Here is an 18,443-nt window from a genome sequence, read left to right on the forward strand (position 1 = left end):
CATCTCAGTGCTCTGCTGCCAGGCCAGACGACTCAGCTGAGCCGCCCTCCCTCATCTTCCTCACTGCACCCGCCCTCTGTCATTCTAACTAATGAAGTGCTATACAATATGCCTCTCCCGACATGACTGACAGGGCAAGCGGCCATCCAATGAGCCAGAGAAAGCAAGGGGCGTTTTTGTGCATATACAATAACAAAAGGAGCGTGGGGCGGGAAGGAGGGACAGCGGCCGCTAACCAACACAGATGCCCAGAGAGAGAATTACAACCTACGATTAAAGGACAATAGCGGAAGTCGCACACAAAGACTTGGTCTAGTGGCTTTCATCTCAAGAGCTGCTGGTGACACAATAATCACAGGAGAGCGGCTCAGCTTACAACACACACACACACACCTCCATCAGCTTTTTATCTTTCTTGCGGTTAGCAGTTGTACATACTCTTTTTGAGAATGAATCTCGATACACACACACACACACACACACACACACACACACACACACACACACACACACACACACACACACACACACACACACACACACACACACACACACACACACACACACACACACACACACACACACACACACACACACACACACACACACACACACACACACACACACACACACACACACACACACACACACACACACACACATTCACAATCCCTCCAAGTCTCCTGACAGCGTGTGTGTGTTGTGGTTACGCTCAGCGTCAGTGTCTTGGCTCTGACATACAGACAGTGAGATATATGGCTTCCTTCTCATTTCCTGTGTAACCACACTGGTTGCAAGTTTGTGTATGAGTAGCCAAAGATACTATGACCCCCCCTCCCCCCCACACACACACACATTATTTAGAGTCCCAAGACTGAGTCAACAGCAGTGTCAATATTAACTGCTCGCCAAACAAGAGAGTAGAGCTGCCAAGTGTGGAGTGTACATTTCATTTCTGAACAATCACAGCGCGTAAAATAAGCGGAGAGGGAGAGCAGAGTGTGCCGAGGAATCGACAGAGCGCCCAGCAGAGTGTGCAGAAACAGATGCACACACCATACATGCCAAAAAAAGAGCAATTTGGAGAGTAGGCCGAGTCATTTGAGACAAAGCGTGAGTGGTGTTATGGCCAGTTATGGAGCATCTCCACTCTCATTAAGCAGCCAATTAAGAGCTGCGTTAGGTTGAGTACTGGCAATGATCACATACTCACAGATGCACTAAAAGTATTACCCATTGTGTGCAGGCACTATGCAATATGATGCTGAGGTTGCTCGATAGATCGTTGATGATTTGACATGACCCTAGATTTGACCTCTGTTTGCCTTAAGACTGGAGCTGTCAAAAGGAAGAGCAATAAGCCCTTTTGTCCAAGTGTGGTGACACTGTGTGCTTCCTTGCTGCTCAGAGTTAGCAGTGACCGGGACCAGAGAGCACATCCTATAGCCAGAGCAAATTGGAAAGGTTGCCCTTGACAAACAACATGATCCATGAATGCGTTGATTTACAATGCAAGAAGAAAATACACAAATAAAACAGGTGAGCAACTCACCTTGTTCATGTTGGCCGTCTGTTGGGCTGCGCTGAGGGTGGGGTGAGACCCCATCTGCTGCGCTCCCTGGGTGAGTGTTTCTGCCAACGCACTTCCAGCTCCTGCTGGTCCTGGAGCGGCTCCCTGCATTTTCTGCACCTGGTACTGCATACCCGCTAACCCTGCTCCCCGTCCTCTCCCAGCTTCAGGCACGAGACCCCCGTTCATCACCTGCCCGGGTTGGGACTGCCCTCCTTGGGCCATGAGGCCGACGTGGCCCTGGTTATTGTTGATCATGGCCTGGTTGAAGCCCATTGTTGCAGGACTGTTGTTATTCTGTCCCGCTATTCCTGTTGGGGTTCCTGCCTTTTGGGCCTGGGGGGAGGAGTGGTTGTTGGGGGATCCCTGTCCAAGGGGGCTCTTTCTCATTGGTGTGCCCAGCTGAGGACCCAATCCGCTTGTCTGAGAGCTAGCTGAATTCAGCCCTGCGGCCCCGATACTGCTGCCTGCTCGAAGGAGCTCTGAGAGCTGCTTGTGCTTGGCCGCTGCATCGGGTAGAACAGAAGCTCCACCGGGTCCGGATGCTGCTCCAACATTTGAAGGCATCCCGCCCATTAGGCTCAGATCTCCTCCATTAGGGATCAACTCATCGGGAAGGTCATTCTCCAAATCATCCCAGGAGAGTGACCCCAGATCTATGAGAGAAGAAATAATAAAGACAAATAAGTTTAGTTTGATCAGATCATATTATTAAGAGCTCCACTGGAATGCTTTGTAGATGAGTCAGGAGCATTCTTTCTTTTAAGCAACACCACATTTGGGTTCCTTAGAATATTCTGCACAAGCATCACGTGTACCTTCTCCATGTGTCCCTTGCAGCTCAACCCACAATTTAACACACATGATCTTAAGCTGTAAATAGTCTGTATAACACGCCGTGTGCCTCTATAAACATAAACATTGCTTTCCCGACATTATTCATCCAAAAAGACATAGACAACAAACGTACTGAATCGTTTTTTTGAATAACTATCCCACACCAGACCTGCCCATTGTCACCAATAAACAATAAAAAAAATTTGGTCAGCAGTGGATCCGATATAAGTATCTGTGGATTCCTAAACTACTTTTTGGATGACACTACTCATGAACTTTTCTGGTTATCGGATAGTGAGTCAACCACTGGAACTGCACGGTGGCCTTGCAGCAACAGACACAGAAGGAAGATGCTGCTGGATGATAAGTGCATACTGGCTGACAAACACAGTGTGACAACAGATAGCGGCATTCAGGGTTCCTGCTGGGTGGGGGAGGAGCATTAGTGTCATACCATTCAAAGGTGTGGGCATAATGCTGAGAGCCTAGGGAAGCCATGATTTATTTGAGATAAAGCGACTAAGACAGCGAGAAAAATGGGGTGTGTGTGTGTGTGTGTGTGTGTGTGTGTGTGTGTGTGTGTGTGTGTGTGTGTGTGTGTGTGTGTGTGTGTGTGTGTGTGTGTGTGTGTGTGTGTGTGTGCGCGCGCGCCGGGCTGTCAGGAAAACCATCTTTTTGACTAATATATTATATTTACACGGGCTGGTCCAGTTGGGTGATGGCACTGTTTACTTTGGGTGTGGGAGTATATGAGTCAATGGTCAACATACTGTCCCTACGTAAATTCTGACAGTTGTATGTAGTGTGTGTATGTAGTCGAGGCAGAAATTGTTTTCAATACGAGGAGCAGTGACAGTAAAAGCCTTCATGACGTGAGAGGTATGTGAACACTTAAACTGCACCCGTCACCTAAAACTTTTCATTTACCTAGACCTAGGGAGGTTGGGACCATTGCTCTCTTGCAATACAATGCTAAAGAAAACAACTGCAAGCTTTCTAATAAGACTGTATTGTTGCACTTGCATTACTTAGTTTTTTGTATACCCCTTTATCTAGGCCCCTACTCCCCCTTTTTTTTCTAGGCCCTTATCTCATCTTTTTATGTTATATGTTCTTGTTTATATTCGCACTGTGGGACTGCAAGAAACGGTATTTCAATGTTCTGTATGTATAACACATGTGGACATTTTGACAATAAAGTGGACTTTGACTTTTGACAGAAACAGGGAATAATAACCAGGTTTTTGTGTTTTGATCATTTTTATGTAAGCTGCTTCATAGTTATTGAGAGAACCTTAATTATTTCTATCATTCATTTTAGGGAGGTTGCCAACTGGTATTACTCTGAACAAAAATCAAATATGTGCACACTTTCAATTACTTTGAAACAGTAGTGTTTCTGTTAGTAAAAAATTATTGATTCCTGACATGAGATAAAGATCTTAAACCCTGACTGGGGGTTGAACAAACTGCTGGCGTGTTTTTTGCATCTGTTAAGCCTTCAGACAAATATCTCCTTGATACCTGAGGCAACACGCCCCAAATAATGAAGCTCCTTGAGCTGTTTAAATCCAAAGGAGTTTTTCTATTTGAATGCCTGATAAAATTCAGATAACGCTTATTAACAATCGCAGACCAACACATCTCTAGAAGGTTCCATTCTTGCCTTTATTCTCTTCCAGCTACCTTTGATCTTCAAAAGCTAGTAGTGACTAGATGTGTTAATCTTGGACAAAGATATCATATAAAAGAACACATTCTTCTTCAAGGAGAAATGCCAAATGAGCCAAGAGAAGAGGCAATTATCAGCAACCATCGCTCAGAGATGGCAGTTGACTAATCAAGCTCATGTTATTCCTAAGGTGAACAGTCCTAATGCTACAGGATGGGAGAGGACAGAGCTAACAACTACTGAGACCGTCCCCCTATCATAAGCCATCTGCTGGATGTCTTCATTGAGATTCAGTCAGAATCAAAGCTTTAATGAGGGAACTTGGCCTACGTACTTCCAAGTAAACACTGCCTTCCCGATCTGCCACACTAGCCCGCTGTCAAGCAGGTGCTCCATGTGGAGGAAGCTTGTTTAAGGCTGAAGGGACCATCCGTTTTCCCCTCCCTGGCTCTTCTCAGCCCGTCCTCCCTAAGCAGCAGCCACATGGATGCTCTCAGAGCAGCAGCATTCACTCCAGCCACATGTGCTCAGGCATGGCCCTGCATTCATTTCTCCATGGGGACATACACACTGTGTGGGACCTTGCCCCCAGGCTCCTTGGCTGGGGACCAAAAATGCAAAGCAATGTTTTGGTTAGGTAGTGCCACATGTAGTCAGGAGGAGTCCCAACCATGGAGGGGTGGGGGGCTGGAAGGAATACTACTCTTCGATTCCTACAATACAACTCCCTTATTCTCACCTTCATTTGTTTTCCATTCCTCTTTTTTTCTCCCTAACTGGCTGATCGCCACACTCCTCTGTCGACTTTTTGTTTTATCCCTCTTTTTTTATTCATTTGCTTCTGTCTGGGAATGGATGGCTATAATTACCCACAAAGCAGTCCCAGCAGGGGTCCAGACAGGAGATAAGTGTCATCTTGCCCTAAAGTTTATGTGAAGGTCATCAACTCTGTTTTTCCAACAATACTTTAAGGGTCTTTGGAGTGGATAATCATATCTGATGAAATTCTGTTATGGATTGTAAGAGAACCATGAAACTGAATTCACATATGACTGTTAATTCCAATTTGCCAATGCTACTAACATGAAAGTTATAGAACTTCAGATTTTAGAGCTTCAGCGAGTCATTAAGGACTCACATTGCTGGACATCGGGAACATTGCATACATAAAACAACATAGAGCTATAAATGAGGGCCATCGACTCTTCTGACCCGGTGACACACTTAAAGTGGAGGAGAAGCCCGATATAAACAACACATAACTGCTCCTCCTTCCAGGGAATGACTCTCCCATCCATTTCGATTAGCATTGGCACCTCTGTTGTTTCCCCGACTCACACTGGAAGGAATCCAGGTTTTTCCCAATGGAGGACCAATTTTTTCAATTCCTGCTAACGTTGTTGCTAAAAGAATTCCTCCTGCATATACTCTCTCTACAACATCAGGAGGATATGTCTCCTACTGACCCAGAAAGCAACGCAGGTCCTGGTCCAGGTTCTTGTCATCTCACACCTTGATTACTGCACTTCCCTCCTGGCTGGTCATGCAAGTGCCATCTGACCTCTGCAGCTAATTCAGAATGCAGCAGCCCAACTGGTCTTCAACCTACTGTCCAGCTGCTTTGGGCTGGACAGAGCTGTGCTGTTGAGCCAAATGCCTTATGACGAATCAGAATGACTCAAAAAAAGTAATATTTTAACAGCAAGCTCTTATTCATTTTAAATGTTTCCAAAAACAATAGTCTTCTGTGATGTCAATAAACACAAAACTTTACTTTTTCAGCCTGAAAACACTGTATTATACAGAGGCAAAGCAAGCCTTAATACACCAGTAATACAATAAATACCAATTAGCCCCTCATGCAAACAGAGACTGAAAGACATACATTTTATACACAGAAGTAACTGGATGGTGTTACATCATCATCCATCCCCCCTTGTCCGCTCTGCTGGTGCTATTTCTTGGGGGTTTTCTGGTTGCCCGCAGTCAGAAGCATAAATGGCTACATTAGCGGCTGCGTCACAAGCTTACGGTCTGCCTGCTAGGCTTTAAAAGATGCCATTGGAACTGCGGTAAGTGAACAAGTGTTGGTGGATGGGTGGGTGTGTGTGTATGTGTGGGGATGTTCTACTGACATAGCCGTGACTGACACACTTGGCACACTGGTAGCTTTGATCAGCATACAGACAAACACAGAGTAGACATTTGGACGAAATCACTAAAATGTCAAGATATTATAATAAAACTGCATAATAATCACTGCAAATGGATTTATATTTTCTCGACTGAGGGGCAAGGGGAGCCTAGGGACCCTGCAGTGGGACACATGGCCCGAATAAAGAGACAGCAGGCACGTGTTTGCTTGCTGCCACTACAATAAAAGGGAACCTCCCCATACGCACACAAAACATAGTTCACACACTGCAAGCATTGACACTTTAATACACATCTAATTGTGCAAAGCCTCTCAATAAACATGAGCTGGATTACACCCCAAAATGGAACAGGCAACTCAAAACAGACACTACTGCAAGAGGCCAAATGTCAGGGGAGAGGGGCGCTGCTCACAACGCTCCAGGCACGACAGTCATTACAGAATAATAGCCAACGCTCTGTCCGCAGTAATTTACGGTCGATCTCAGATGTTGCCCAGTGATGTCCCATGAGGTCCCTCTGGTCACAATTGTAACTGGCGAAAACTATAAGGGGCAGGCGTAACGGATTTAATGATTGAACGCTGCAGACATGTGGTGCCTCTGCCTTGTGTGATGCGTGTTGTAATTCATCGTGGTCGTGTCAGCTGCTTTTGTTAAAAGGCTGTCCAGCTTATTATTTGTATTGCAGTCCAAACTAAATCAAACTCAATGAAGAACATGTGCCTATTTGATAGATGTGATGCTCTCCGTGGATGCCAAGGGGAGAAAAAGTTCCCTCGGGCAAATAAAGTTGTGATAATACTGTTGTTAGCAATTACACCAGACAGTTTATAGAAGAAAAAGTAGTAGTGATGCAACATCCAGCCAGTTACAGATGTACACATTTAGTTTATACATATTTAAAGCTAATTCACATTTTATAATTCAATACAATATAACTAAGCGTGCTGCCTGAGAAAAGTCTATGTGTGGTAAACACTGAGTAATATACTGTACACTATTAGTTATCTTCAGACCGAGGGATTTTACCCGGCGATTTAGAGACATCAACAAGATGAGGGATGTTTGGAACTTTGACTGAAGGCTTCACAGCAGCCATTCTCTCTTCCCGGATCCGACCAGTTTTAAACAGGGAGGCCGTCTGGTTAACCATGCTTTGCGGGTGTGATTCCCCCCCCCCCCCCCCATGTCATTCTTATCTATTTGCATGTTTTACAGATTTGTTCACAAGAGCAAAACAATGTTCCACTAGCCTCTTCAACATAGACTCAACGTGTATCAATCACCAGATGCATTAACATTAAATCTACCGACAAAGTGTGGGGGGAATATTCCTGTAATTTCTTTATTTGGCATAACCTATACTGTATCTTTTCCCTAAAATCAATGTTAAAATCTGATGAAAAATACTTTTGTCAATATTGATCAACATAATAGTGAATTTAAAAAAATGTTCCCAACTCCTAAGAAAACTCCACCAGATGGACGTTTGGCTTCCTTCATCACACCTTATCGACTTTGACTTTAAGGTACTTTGTCCTATTTCGCTAGACACAGTTCATACAGTGGATTTCCTAAACAAAAACAGGTGTTTATAAGAGCAGCTCATACGTTTGCATACAGAAAATGTGCGGGCACGAACAACCTTGTCTTCTGTGGTAAATGATAAATAAGGCTTGCATCTGTCCAGTTTGTTTCTATGTGTTTGGGATTTTCTTCCACACTCAACCGTTCTTTGACATCAATAAAAATGTATATTTTATAAAATCCTGGACAGATTGAAGGTGTCAAAGGAATGTAATTTACAGTTTTCGATTGTGTAACTACTACTACTACTACATGTGTCACAAATGAGACATTTCATGCAATGGCAAGCCAAAATCAACATCCATGAGTGGCAGACATGGCCAAACAACCTTGCTAACAGAACGTTTTACACATTTACACAAAAATGTACATTAAAGCTTTCCATGATACAGAGGAACAGGGGAGTACTTTCTAAACAGTGGTTTTGCACAAGCGATTTTTCTCTTTGAGAACGAAATGAAAAACCTGTGTACTTGTGGACTAGGCTCAAAACCGAGGCCAGCAGCATCTAGTAAACCCAGTTTAGCCTACAGAAATTGTCTGCTGGCTAATGTTACATGCTTTGCTGCTACCAAGGAGAGAAATTCCTAACAAACTCTTTACCACAGAAGCGGATCAGTCATCTGTCAAGCAGCCAAAGAAACACAATGTCAGGGAATGTTCTATAATCATATCAGCAAAAGACAAGCATGGACAATTATAATATTTATTTTGCAATCCAACCACTTTCAGCTAATCACGGAGTACTATCCATAGGGTAAAAGGAAATAGAGAAGAGCAACAGGCCAGTTTATAAACCACATAGGGTGAGGAAATATCAATAAATTAAATATCAAGATCTGTTTGACCAAATACCGCCATACAATCATAACTTTATTGTTGTAAGGTGGACTATGAGTGCATTCACATCAGTTCCAGATTGTGTGACATATCACAATATTCCTAACGTTTTGATGCATCGTCTACACATGGATTTTTTGATAAGTGTGCAGGTGTCTACAGGGAGAAATGTCACCTAAAAAGCCTTGTATTTAGTGTAACGCAATCAGTAAGAACTTCACTGTACACACGCATCTTCTCACATACAGAGTAGTCAGCGGTTCATATGCTTGCTTATGGGTGCTTTGGCAAAGGGGATGTTTGGGTTTTAGTCTTTGTGCATATTAATGTTTTTATACCTGGCACCTGAAATGAGTCTTGGTAATTGACACTGTCACACTTGTCATCCTTTTTTCCTCTCTCCCTGGCATCATCACTTTACACTGACCTGAACACTGAAAGCAATAAATAAAAATAAATGTCTCAAAAAAAATAGTTAATAGAGCAACTGCTTTAATAAATCCAGCAGGAACATTTGAACAGTGTGTCATGAATTGATATGGCATCTGGTGATAGAATAAGTCTGGGTTTTGCATTGTATTTAGTATTGGCATCAGGGTCTAAGACTATACGTGCATCCGATCTATGATGAAGTGTATAACTTTATAAGGTGAGCAGTTCACTGTGGAATCAAGCTGATATAAGAAACGCTTTGCTAACATACACATACTCAGTTACCGGTGTCATACAACCAGTAATAACTAGTGCAGTGTCATTAAACCGCGCTGCAAGATATTCACAGTATTCAACGATGTTCAGTTTTGTGAAGTCACTGTGGACACTAGTGTGTAGCTCTGTTAAATTGTATTGAGTTATATCTTATGGTGGTAGGATTCAGTGCAGGGCTGTATTGAGGACTGTAGTAACACAGGGCTAGTGTAGCTAAGAAACTGGCATTGGAGTGTAACCTGCTCACCACAGAACCAACCACAACACTGCAGTAAATGCAGTAAACCCTCAGTAACTAACATCAACACACAGCTCAGCATAGCGAGCTGGCCTGAATGAAATGTGTTAAATACATTTAAGAAACAAGCTCACACGGCAATGTGAAGTGTAAATGTTCTTGATATGGGTGTTTTACATGTGACAGTGTTGAGGCCTTTACCTGGTCCATCCGACGCTGACAGGGCAGGTGAACTCAGCTTCGGCCGCTTAGAGTTGGGAGGTCCGACGTCCAGCAGGTTTTCAGCCATAGTTGTTGCCTTTGCCCGGCTCGTTGCTTAACTTGATAATTATTGTTACCTTATGACAGGTAAGTTGTTGTATCAACCCGGAGCTTTCCGGTTAACACATTAGCAAGCTGACAGCCTGCTAGCGTTAGCTAACTGGCTAATAGCTAGCTAATTGCCTGCTACTAGCTAAATTAACTGTTAGCGTTAGCTTGCTGCGAGTCTTTCAAAAGAAATGCAACAGCGCCCCGCTTCGCCACTGCCATTCACCCCATGATAATCCAACACCCAACACCCACATTATTATCGTTAAATAACCAAAAATAAAATATCCCCCATGTAAAAATCGAAAATCAAAATGACACTGTAATAATAATCCGCAGGAATGCTGCACTCCGGGGGAAAGTCGTAATTTCTAGATGCTCCAAGTACCCATTTTGCGTGACGTCAAATTTCTTCATGCAAAAATCGCGCGAAGCTCCACAAAAATGCACAATTGCATAAAACTGCAGTATTTTTGCAAATCGCCTCGAAAGTCACTATCTGCTCTCCGCTTGCTCACGGTAAACAATACTGCTCCTGGATGGCGACAGGGCTGAATCGCCGCACTCCGAAGGGGAAATCAGATATACGGAGCTTTTTTGCCCGACGACCACCGATCAAATTCCCGTTTTTTCGCACAAAATGTCTCCAAGGTGATGTTAAGATTTCGTTTTCAGGGGAATGACGCTGTCAGATCGCGGTGAGGATGCTCGATTTACTACCTAAAAACCAGTGTTGAACCGAAATCCTAATTCCGAGCCACGACAAGATGGCGGCTGTTGATTCCTTCGATACAAAAAAGTTTTTTTTTTCTTTTCCAGATCGTCTGTGGAGGGGGAGGGGCCGCGCTATCACGCCCTACGTGAAAACAGCACGGACATTACCCGCGAGGGGCGCTACATCACCGTCAGACACATTCCTGCAGGTCCTTCATGCAATTTTATCTTACATTTTAAATTTTAAATATTAAAATCAAAATAATGTTTGCATATTATTTTTTTGTTGTGTTTCATGTTATTTTATGAACTAAACTACCAAAATGCCATCTTCTAGTCTAAATCATTAGACATTAAAATAAATACTGTTATGATATAGTCAACAAGTAGAAAGCTATGATGGTAGAATCATCACCTGCCCTTTTTAAATAAAAAAGGTGAAACATTTTGTAAGCATGTTGTAAACTAGATTATCTATTAAATTATGCATCTTTAAATCCTAGGTAAACATTTCACAGGATCTGGATTTAAATTAAGATAGTGATCATATCTGCATTACAAAGTTAAAGCAGAAGTGTGTGCATGCTATTGCTCTCTGCAAATGAAAAAAGCCAAAGCAAAAACACACATACGAAATATTCATTTTTTGATCACATTTTACTAATCTCTTCTGATGAACTTTCCCCACTTAGTTAGATTTGTATATCTCTCTATGACTTTCTTTTTTCTTCGCTTCTAAAAGTAACCTAAACTGTAGCTGTGTAAAGCAAATCCTTAATATTTTTATTTTATTTTAAGAATATTGTGTAAGAAAATACTAAAGCTACAAACCGTAAGCTGTGTTCATTACCAATGTTGGCTTTCCTTAAACTTAGCCAACCAGCAATGTGAACATCTGTGCCTTCATCTTTAATTTCCCCAGTGATTTAAAAACAATATAAAATAATTCAGTCTATATATTAGGCCTATGAACATTTTCACTTCACAGTGCACGCAATTGTTCTCTGCTCTAAGATTGATTTCTCTTATACTATAGAGTTATAAAATCAAAACACTCACACTAACTCAAACAACACAAATTCAAATCGATTTTTATAATACGTGTCACTTTTCATTGTTTTTCTGGCAAAATCTGACACATGCACAAGTATAAAAAAATCATAAGTGACATAAAATAACTGCATATGTACAAACACTGAGTGCTTTGTGCAAATGTGTACAAATTACGATCATGTGGTGATAAATGATACATGGGTAATGTGCACAAAACAAACATAATACTCTCATTTCTTTCTGAATAATCTCATTCATGGACATAAAAACAAATACACAAAGATTTTTGATCAAAAGACTAATTTCTGTCCCAGTGTAATTAAAAATCACATCAGGGTTGAATTTATAATGAAAAGATGTGGAAAAGTCACCATTTAAATGAGTGATTAGGCAATGTTATTTTGCTGTGAGGATTATACCTAGTGCCACTTGACACAATCTCCCTTAATTGCTTTTAACAAAGCAAAATTGCATTTCTTCAACAAAGGATGACTAAATGCCTTAAATGTTGCCTCAAATGCACTTGGCTTTGTTTTCTTACATTTTTAAATGCTGGACATCAAAGGACACTTTTTTTCTTCTGCTTGAACTAAAACAAATCTTGTCATAAACACATTATCTAAAAATCAACTGTCAGAAAAGAATAAAATCCAAGTAACCTAAAATGAGCAAAGCATAGTGATTTGGAGGATCATGCGCGTAGCCAATACATTCGTAATGATCAACATAATTTTTAGAAAGAATGAAAATGACAAAATAGATGATAGTATGTTTCAGAGTCAAACTCAAAAATGAGAGAGTATTCTGGCAAAAAAGAAAACTTGTTCCCAGGCATTCAAAATCTCACTCACTTCTCGCCGCCCAACTGTGTCACAGATCGCAGAGCCGGTAGTGTTCACTTTGATATTTTATTCATAAGTGTGTGCAGATGTGCGCTACAAGGACTACATGACACCAAGGATTGACTTTCCTTAAAAACAGATACCTTATATCCTCATCTGTTTTGATAATTTTGTTTGGTCTGTTTGTTGGGTTTGGCAAACTTGAACGTGTTGAGAATATGTATTAAGAGGTGATTACAATGAGAGATGTGAATGTTAGAACATATTTTGTGTAGCTATTTTTGTGTCTTTACTTTTTGGATTTTCAGGGTATTTAAGCTACCGTACTTGGGTTTTCTTGATTATTTGATACAAATAATCACAGCTCTCAAACAATGATTAAAGATATGACTAACACAAAGGCACAAGATGTGTATGTTTGAGAGTGCACAACGGCAGAGTTAAGGATGGCAAGATTCTTTATCTCAAACGTTGATATGTTGATATGGTTTGCAGATGTCCAACTTCATGGCTTTTTTAAATGCAACATTGTTGGTGTCATTTGTTTACATATAAGCCAGCAACTGCAACATGTTTAACAGCGGCCATGATGGTGATTCATTTGTTTTTGCATCATACTGCAGTGATCTTCAACATGTTATTGACTTGGATAAGCAATTAAATATCTTTCTCGCACACATACACACAAAGTGTGAGGGGAAACAAGTGCTTAAAGGAGTAAAGAAAGAAGCCTTAAGAGAGTAAAAGAGCAAAGCGAACTACAGAGATGCCAGCAGTTCGATGAGAACACTAACACTGCATTATTCAAGGCGACCAGTTTATCAGATAATTAAAGAAACTGGAAAAAGAGCAAGAAAAATGACAAAAAAGGATGGAATTTTACAAAAAAGCTAAACCTGCACAGAAAGATGCATACTTTTCTCAAACATACAATCATAATATATTGTCAGTATGAAACCAGCATGATAGAAAACTTTCTGAAAACCAAAAATACTCAAAAAATACAGTCATACTTTGTAGGCACCACAAAACAATCAGCTAGTTTAGGTTGCACTGCACCTATAGATCACTCAATTAAAGTGGCACAATTTAGGTATATTGATACAGAAGAGGGCCCCATCCGTATAAAGGCTGTGACAGGATAAAGTTAAAAGTCCCACCCAGGAAAACAATACTTAACTATTGAACAAATCTATAGTGATGGACTGGCCAGGAAGGCAACCAATGGAACTCAATCTGAGTGTGAAGTTTCAAACGCAGCCCTGCAAAAACTAGTAGATCTCTGCTTTGATGCTGTTAATATCATACCAAGAACAGTCTCACCTCAAGTGATACTCCGTGCAAAATCTCTTGAGTATCAAACTCTCAACCCCCTGTCGGCTTTAAAGGGAACATATTTTTTCTTATGGTTAATAACAAATGACCAAATATCCAGAATGAATTTAGCCTTAGAGCTATGTTGTTATGTAAAAACTAGTTAACACATAACACTTTGATGAGCCATGATGTTCCTTCATTACAACAAAAACAAATTATTTAGTTTCTTTTTTAGTCAATCCCACATACACTGTCCTGCTGCTGTAAATACTCTCTAGCCCACCACAGATTACAGTCCCGAACAAATGCAGTATTTACTCTGATTAGAGAAACATTTGCTAAGAACTACAGTGCCCAGGGGCAGGCCGCTGGCCCGGGAGTAATGAACCCTTACACCCTTTGTATCACGCATGGCCTGGAACCATTCTTAAATGTCAATTTCCATCCCTCTCTTTTTTTTTTTTTTTGCTCTACTGTTTGCTGTAATCAAAAATGCCCCAAAACATCTGTGTTTTTTTTTAAATACTATAGTGCCCTGTTGTTGGGATTGTGACCTACATGTCAGATAAGTCAGATAATATTGAGAGATGTATGGTTGTTTTACTTATTTTGTAGAAAAATACTCAGTTGACACTTTGGATCTTGGGTGGAGTATCACTTTAGGTATATTTAAAGTGCCTTCCTGCTTTTGTGATGATCTCAGTTCAAAAATCGAAACCTTTACTGCAAATGTATATTCCCTTATCTGTTTCGATTTTGTGCTTTTGATTGTACTCGTTGTGATGGAAAAGAACTCTGTTGAATCGTCCTTATAAGCTATTTCACTGTAAAAGCTACCAAATACAAGTGGTCGAGAAAACACTGTGCAAGACCTGTGCTTTAAAAATGTGCATTTAGCCGCTACACAAACTAAAACCAATGCAGCCTGCTTGTAGCATGTCCCCTTTTACCTAAACTCTAGCACAAATGAATACTGCATAAAGCCCTCAAGTCATCGCAGAGCATAAATTAACACTGCTTCATGTGATTCCCTCATTCTTCCCGTAGTTCCCTGCTCAGCCCATCATAATGCACTGGCACTTACATAGAAACTAAAATAATTTTCCCTTTAGAAAGGTCAAGAGTTTGATCAAGTTTAAACAACTAATATGGCACAAAAATATTGTTTAAGAAATACTTGCATTGAAAATAAAAGCATGTAGTATGAAACCACATCATGTCCCGTAGTGTAAAGTTTTAAAACTTTGTTCGGTATTCATATTTGTTCGTTCACTGATCTAGTCCTGAAGGCACTTAATAGCAAAAATGAATAAGACAAAAACATCTAGAACAAAACAAATTCACTTTTGTTTATCTGACCCCCATTCAGCCTTCTCACCTTAACACTGCTGTGTTCAACACAGGGCTTACCCACCCCAGCACTGAGGCAACATTCCCAGGAACGGCATTAGTAGCTACCAGTATAGCAACTGTAGCCATTGTTTGTGTTGATTTCCCTCTCCTTCATCTGTGCCGAAAACACTACACCTGCCCGCACCTACAATCGGTCATGTAGCGTCAGCAGCTGTGGGCATTGGGGGAATTGAAGACAGGGAAAGTGGAGAGGACGGATCAGAGTCGAGCGTAAAACTCCTCATTGAGTTTTGTTAGCTCGTTGGCATCCATCTCTTCATCCTCCTCCTCTTGAATCGCGAGAGGAGCAGGTTGTACCCAGGAGGGCACTGAGTCCAGTTCAGAGTGGGGAGTGAGGGGAAAGTCTGTGGCAGGGTGGTGTGGAGAGTCCCTATATCCCTCCTCCCTCTCCTCTGTGGGCTCATGCTCAGGTCCTGCTATTGAAGGCCTTTCTGGTTGAACAGGGAGTGTGGAAAGAGAGGAGGAGGGAGGAGTGAAAGAAGAGGGAGGAAGAGCTGCTGCCTGGGCAACAGATCCTGAAGTCTTATTGGCTGTTGGTGCCAAGGATGAGGGACTGTACCCCAGCTCCGTACAATCTTGATTTATACTTTCCCCAATTTTGGGGTACAGAAAGGTCCTCATTTGACCTTTTCCCTTAACATTCACTGTGCCTCTATAGTCAAACTCGAGGCACATGGCGCTGAGCACAGTGTGGCTCTCCTCGCTCACCTGCACACGACATTCCACACCTGTTGAGTCCATGCGGCTGGCTATGTTCACCGTGTCTCCCCAGATGTCGTAGAGCAGTTTAGTGGTGCCGATCACCCCAGCTGTCAGTGGGCCGTGGTTAAACCCGATTCGAAGCTTGAAACCAAATCCCAGCATGTTCTTGTTGAAGTCGTCCAGGACGCCCATCATCTCCAGCGCAAAGTTAAAAAGTTCCCGCAGGTGAGCGTGGATGGACTCATTGTCATCCTCAGCCAGCTCCCGGACATTCAGTCCCGACGCTGCCATGTAGGTGGCACCGATGGTCTTGATCTTTTCCACGCTTTTGAACTCGGGTTTGCGAAGGAGCTCGTCAAAGTCTCCAATTAGCTCGTTGAGGACACGGTAGCACTCTTTACCGCCCTCGTAGCTCTCTTCATAGAACTCACTGAAGTTTACGATACTGGCAAAGATCACGCCCACACTGTCGTGATTCTTGGAGTAGCTCTGGGTCACCTGAGAAACAGTGAAATGTGTTGAAATATTTAATACGTTAAACAGGCTAATACCAATAGGGGTGATTCAATGAGCTTCTCTGTTTTTACCTCTTTTATTTAAGGAAAAAATACTCAAAATATCTATTTTTATATTTCCTTAAAATATTATTTGTTATGTTATTACATTAAGCAACAAATATGAAGAGCATTGTTCTGAAAACCTTCATAAGTAAGTCTAATACTTTTTTCCAATAAAAATAAAAACCTTGAGCTGGTCAGCGACATGGATGGGGATGATGTTGCCCAGTAACCACTCGGCCTGGTCTCGCATCGTCTGGATCTTAAAGCGGTGTTTGTCAGCTTCCACGTTTCCATGGTAATGTAGACGGTAGCTGACCTCGAACTCGCGGTTGAGGAACCAGACCAGGAGAAGAAGCAGGAAGAAGGCCAGGACGGCCTCTGGGACCAGGAGGTCAAGGGCTCGCCGAGGACGTTCAGGGCCAGGAGTGCCTGATGCTGATCCTCCAACAGTGGATGAGGAGATATTCAATCTGAAAAAGTAAAGGGAAGAGCAAAAGAAAATGAGAAGGGTTGAGGCTGAACATAGGTATAGCAAATAAAGGCACAGCAGAGAAGGAACATTTATGTACGCAGTCACTAAAACTCCAACTGGTGCTTCACCTTGTGTTTCCTAGTCCAGTTTATTATAATGTCGGACATGAGAAATATTTCCAGTACAGCCCACATTAGGTATGAGAATAGGATTTGTTTGGGACTATCAATGGGCTGGTGTAAAATTCTCACAATTTTACATCAATGTTTACATTCATCTGGCAGAAATACTTGTTTCTCACTGGCCTCAATAAATCACATCCAATACATACTACTTATGCATGTTGGGAGATGTGTCGAATCACTAGTTGAAGTCCTAGTAGATAAAAAGAAAAAAAGGCTTGAAATGCTGACAGCTAAATTCTCTGTAACTCAATTTTGGCTAAAGTAAGACTGTTGAAAGCGGGTATAATGTACTTCATTTACAAAGCAAAATTGAGAACATTGTAATGGACAATATAGAAGAATGGGGAAGTGTAGTTTCTAAATTTGGTTCATGTTTGCATCTAAAGATGTACTTTTAAAAAATATATTTTTGGGGGCAACCAGTGCCTTTAATGAAGTTACAGCTATGAAAAGGGGAGACAGAGGGGATGGCACGCAGCAAATGAACTCAAACCGGATTCAAACCTGGGTCCTCCGCGTGGGGACCAAACCCCAGTATATGGCCGCCAGCTCTACCAACTGAGCTATACGACGGCGCTAAAGATGTACTTTTAACAATTTCCACAACGTAATTGAATATGCCTTAAGCTTATAATTGCAGCATTCAAAATAAGCACGCAGCTGAACATTTAGGAAAACTGATCTTGAGAAACTTGAAGCATCATTTGTCTTTAAAACCCCTCAGAAATCTCATGTTCCCTGCCGGTTTACAGACAGATAAAAATGGAGAAAAACCATAAGGTCCCCTGACTGCATCATATGCTCATAAAATGATTCTCTTAGGACAGCCGTGTGCTCAAGTAGAAAACGCTAACATATAAAAGAAAGCCCTCTCTTCTCCTCAGTAGTGTAGCAATGCAATAAAACAAAATTCAAGTATAAGTCACTTGGTGACATTGAGCAGCCATTACTTCTGGTGCACAGATGAAGAAACACAGGAAGAGAGAGGATGATAAGGTGAATATAAAGCAAGACAGCGTGAGATGGAGAAAAAGTCAGTTAGAGCTGTAGTTATGAAAAACATAAAAGAGAGCTGTTGCTCCTTTTGACCCGTTTAAATGTCACTCATCCATCAAACCCTTCTGTTTCCACGGAGACACTCACCCATGAACTGGAGAGCTGTTATTACCACCACTGAAAAAGAGGAAAAGAGTGGCGTCAGTCAGGAAAAAGGTTTTCTTAATATGTTTTGCACAGAACCAAACATATTAAATCCTCTTTACCGGCTG

At 41.7% G+C, this 18,443-nt stretch overlaps 2 protein-coding genes across 2 annotated transcripts in view; both read right to left on the reverse strand.

Moving 5' to 3' along the window:
- Window positions 1-10,695, reverse strand: part of crebbpa (CREB binding protein a) — a 36,230-nt gene extending 25,535 nt beyond the window's left edge. Inside the window, 2 exon segments of the mRNA XM_063884134.1 lie at window positions 1,553-2,226; window positions 9,810-10,695. Coding sequence (XP_063740204.1) covers window positions 1,553-2,226; window positions 9,810-9,897 — 762 coding nt within the window. The 5' untranslated portion in view covers window positions 9,898-10,695.
- A 1,011-nt stretch (window positions 10,696-11,706) lies between these two features.
- adcy9 (adenylate cyclase 9) overlaps window positions 11,707-18,443 on the reverse strand; it is a 33,425-nt gene continuing 26,688 nt past the window's right edge. Inside the window, exons 9-11 of the mRNA XM_063884135.1 lie at window positions 18,319-18,348; window positions 16,703-16,988; window positions 11,707-16,456 (exon numbers count right to left, since the gene is read on the reverse strand). Of these exons, the coding sequence (XP_063740205.1) occupies window positions 15,455-16,456; window positions 16,703-16,988; window positions 18,319-18,348 (1,318 nt within the window). The 3' untranslated portion in view covers window positions 11,707-15,454. The remainder of the gene's footprint in view (window positions 16,457-16,702; window positions 16,989-18,318; window positions 18,349-18,443) is intronic.

This window comes from Eleginops maclovinus, chromosome 5 (assembly GCF_036324505.1).
Source record: "Eleginops maclovinus isolate JMC-PN-2008 ecotype Puerto Natales chromosome 5, JC_Emac_rtc_rv5, whole genome shotgun sequence".
In the NCBI taxonomy this organism is placed as follows: Eukaryota; Metazoa; Chordata; class Actinopteri; order Perciformes; family Eleginopidae; genus Eleginops; species Eleginops maclovinus.